We start from the raw sequence: 2,122 nt of genomic DNA, 5'->3' as shown, positions 1-2,122 counted from the left end.
AGTCTCTCATTATCCCCAAATCCCTCTCGCCCATTACCTCTTATCCCCCCATACCCCCATAACCCCCCATTCCCCCCCATTCCCCCCCATCAACCCCCATCCCTCATACCCCCCTGTTAGCCCCCATTCTCCCCCATCTCCCCAATCTCCCCTCTTACCCCATCACCCCCATCCACTCCCCCATCCCTCATCACCACATACCCTCATCTCCCCCCATAACCCATTTGCCCCCCCATCACCCCCATTTCCCCCCCATTTCCCGCCCGCAAGGTGACGCCTTTGCTGCGGGTTCGCGTCCACTTGGTGTCGCGTGTTCCGTCTCGGAGGCAGCCTGGCGCGCGCTGTTGCAGCGGCTGGTTGCCTGGTTCTTGCCTACGAGCTGCTGCCGGCGCTGATGGCGCCGTCGGGATCCGGCTGTACCGGAAACGGAGGTAGAGGAGCGGAGCGGGAGGAGACACAGGGGGGACGAGCGGGCAAGGGCAAGACCGAGAATAAAAGCGATTTAAAGCAACGATCGGTGAGTGAGGATGGGGGGTGATTATATGGATGTGGATATGGGATTGCTGATATACACTGTTGATGGATGTGTGTATGGGATGTGTTATATGGGATGTGTTATATGGGATGTGTGATATGGGATGTGTGATGGGATGTGTGTGATGGGATGTGTGTGATGGGATGTGTGTGATGGGATGGTGTGATATATGGGATTGTGTATGGCTATCGGGATGTGTGATATGGGAAAATTGTGCCGTTTGATATGGGATGTGTTGATATGCGCGATGTGTGATAGTGGGATGTGTGATGTATGGGATGTGATATATGGGATGTGATGGGATGGATGGGGGCACAGCTGGACCACAGCCCATGGTGTAATGTGTGCCCATATATGTGGGTTCTGTGTTGCCCCTATATGTGGCGTCAGACATCCCCCATTCCCGGTTAGTGTTCTGTGTGCCCCTATATGTGGGTCAGAGCATCCCCCATCCCGTAGTGTTCTGTGTGCCCCTATATGTGGGTTCTGTGTGCCCCCATATGTGGGTTCTGTGTGCCCCTATATGTGGGTCCTGTGCCCCTATATGTGGGTTTGTGTGCCCCCATGGGGGGGGTCCGAGCATCCCCCCATCCCATAGTGTTGTGTGTGCCCCTATATGTGGGTTCTGTGTGCCCCTATGGGGGTGTGTGTGCCCCTATATGTGGTTCAGATCATCCTCCCATCCCATAGTGTTCTATGGGGGTTCAGAGCAGCCCCCAGCCCATAGTGTTCTCTGTGCCCCTATATGTGGGTCCTGTGCCCCTATATGTGGATTTGTGTGCCCCTATATGTGGGTCAGAGCATCCCCCCATCCCATAGTGATCCGTGTGCCCCTATATGTGGGTCCCGTGCCCCTATAGGGCTCAATGCCGAGTGCTGTGTGACACCAATACGCCCTGCAGGCACCGTGTGCACATCTCATGTCCTTTATGGCCCCACACCGTGCCCCACATCTGGCTGCTGTTCTATGGGGCCGTGTTGCTGTGGGGCAGCCCTGTTACCATCCATCACGGTGTAGGGTCTGGGCACCGTTATCCCATCCAGGTATCTCCGTAGCACCCCCCGCAGCTGCCGGTTGCTGTGGGTCAGAGCCGCCCTGTGCTGCCCCACAACCAGCTCCTCCAGCTTCACCTTGTTGTAGCGCTGCCAGAACCGCTCCAGCCCCACATAGTCCTGCATGGTCTATGGGGATAAAGCACTAATGGGGTCCCAAAGCTCCGTCCTCCCACCCCACAGCGGGACGGGACCCCCGGGACCCCCGTGCTGCCCCCTGACCTGCACCAGGGGCTCCGTGGGGGTCTCGTTGAGGACACGTTGTGCCTCGCTCAGCTCGGTGGGTCCCAGCGATGGCGGCTGGAACGGCAGCACCTTCTCCTCCTCACTCTCCATCTTACGGCACAGCTCGGCCAGACGCAGGATGCGCTCGGCCTGTGATAAGGGGGGAGAGATAAAGGGATGGGGGAGAGATAAAGGGATGGAGACCCCCCCCCAATATCACAACCCCCCCAAATCCCACCCCACATCCCATATCCCAACCCCACATCCCATATCCCAACCCCTCCCCATAACCCAACTCCCCCATAACCC

The 2,122-nt window shown here is 57.9% G+C and overlaps 1 protein-coding gene across 2 annotated transcripts in view; it reads right to left on the bottom strand.

The window, feature by feature from the left end:
* Positions 1-1,445: 1,445 nt before the first annotated feature.
* The window catches only part of CCDC65 (coiled-coil domain containing 65), an 8,760-nt gene continuing 8,083 nt past the window's right edge, over positions 1,446-2,122 (bottom strand). For both annotated transcript variants that reach the window (XM_015850532.2, XM_015850531.2), the window contains 2 exons: positions 1,811-1,963; positions 1,446-1,717 (listed from right to left, as the gene is read on the bottom strand). In XM_015850532.2, coding sequence (XP_015706018.1) covers positions 1,463-1,717; positions 1,811-1,963 — 408 coding nt within the window. In that variant the 3' untranslated portion in view covers positions 1,446-1,462. The remainder of the gene's footprint in view (positions 1,718-1,810; positions 1,964-2,122) is intronic.

The sequence above is a fragment of the Coturnix japonica genome, unplaced genomic scaffold (genome assembly GCF_001577835.2).
Source record: "Coturnix japonica isolate 7356 unplaced genomic scaffold, Coturnix japonica 2.1 chrUnrandom485, whole genome shotgun sequence".
NCBI lineage: Eukaryota > Metazoa > Chordata > Aves > Galliformes > Phasianidae > Coturnix > Coturnix japonica.
The sequence above is the reverse complement of the archived record's forward strand: the minus strand, read 5'-3'. Positions and strand labels throughout refer to the sequence as shown.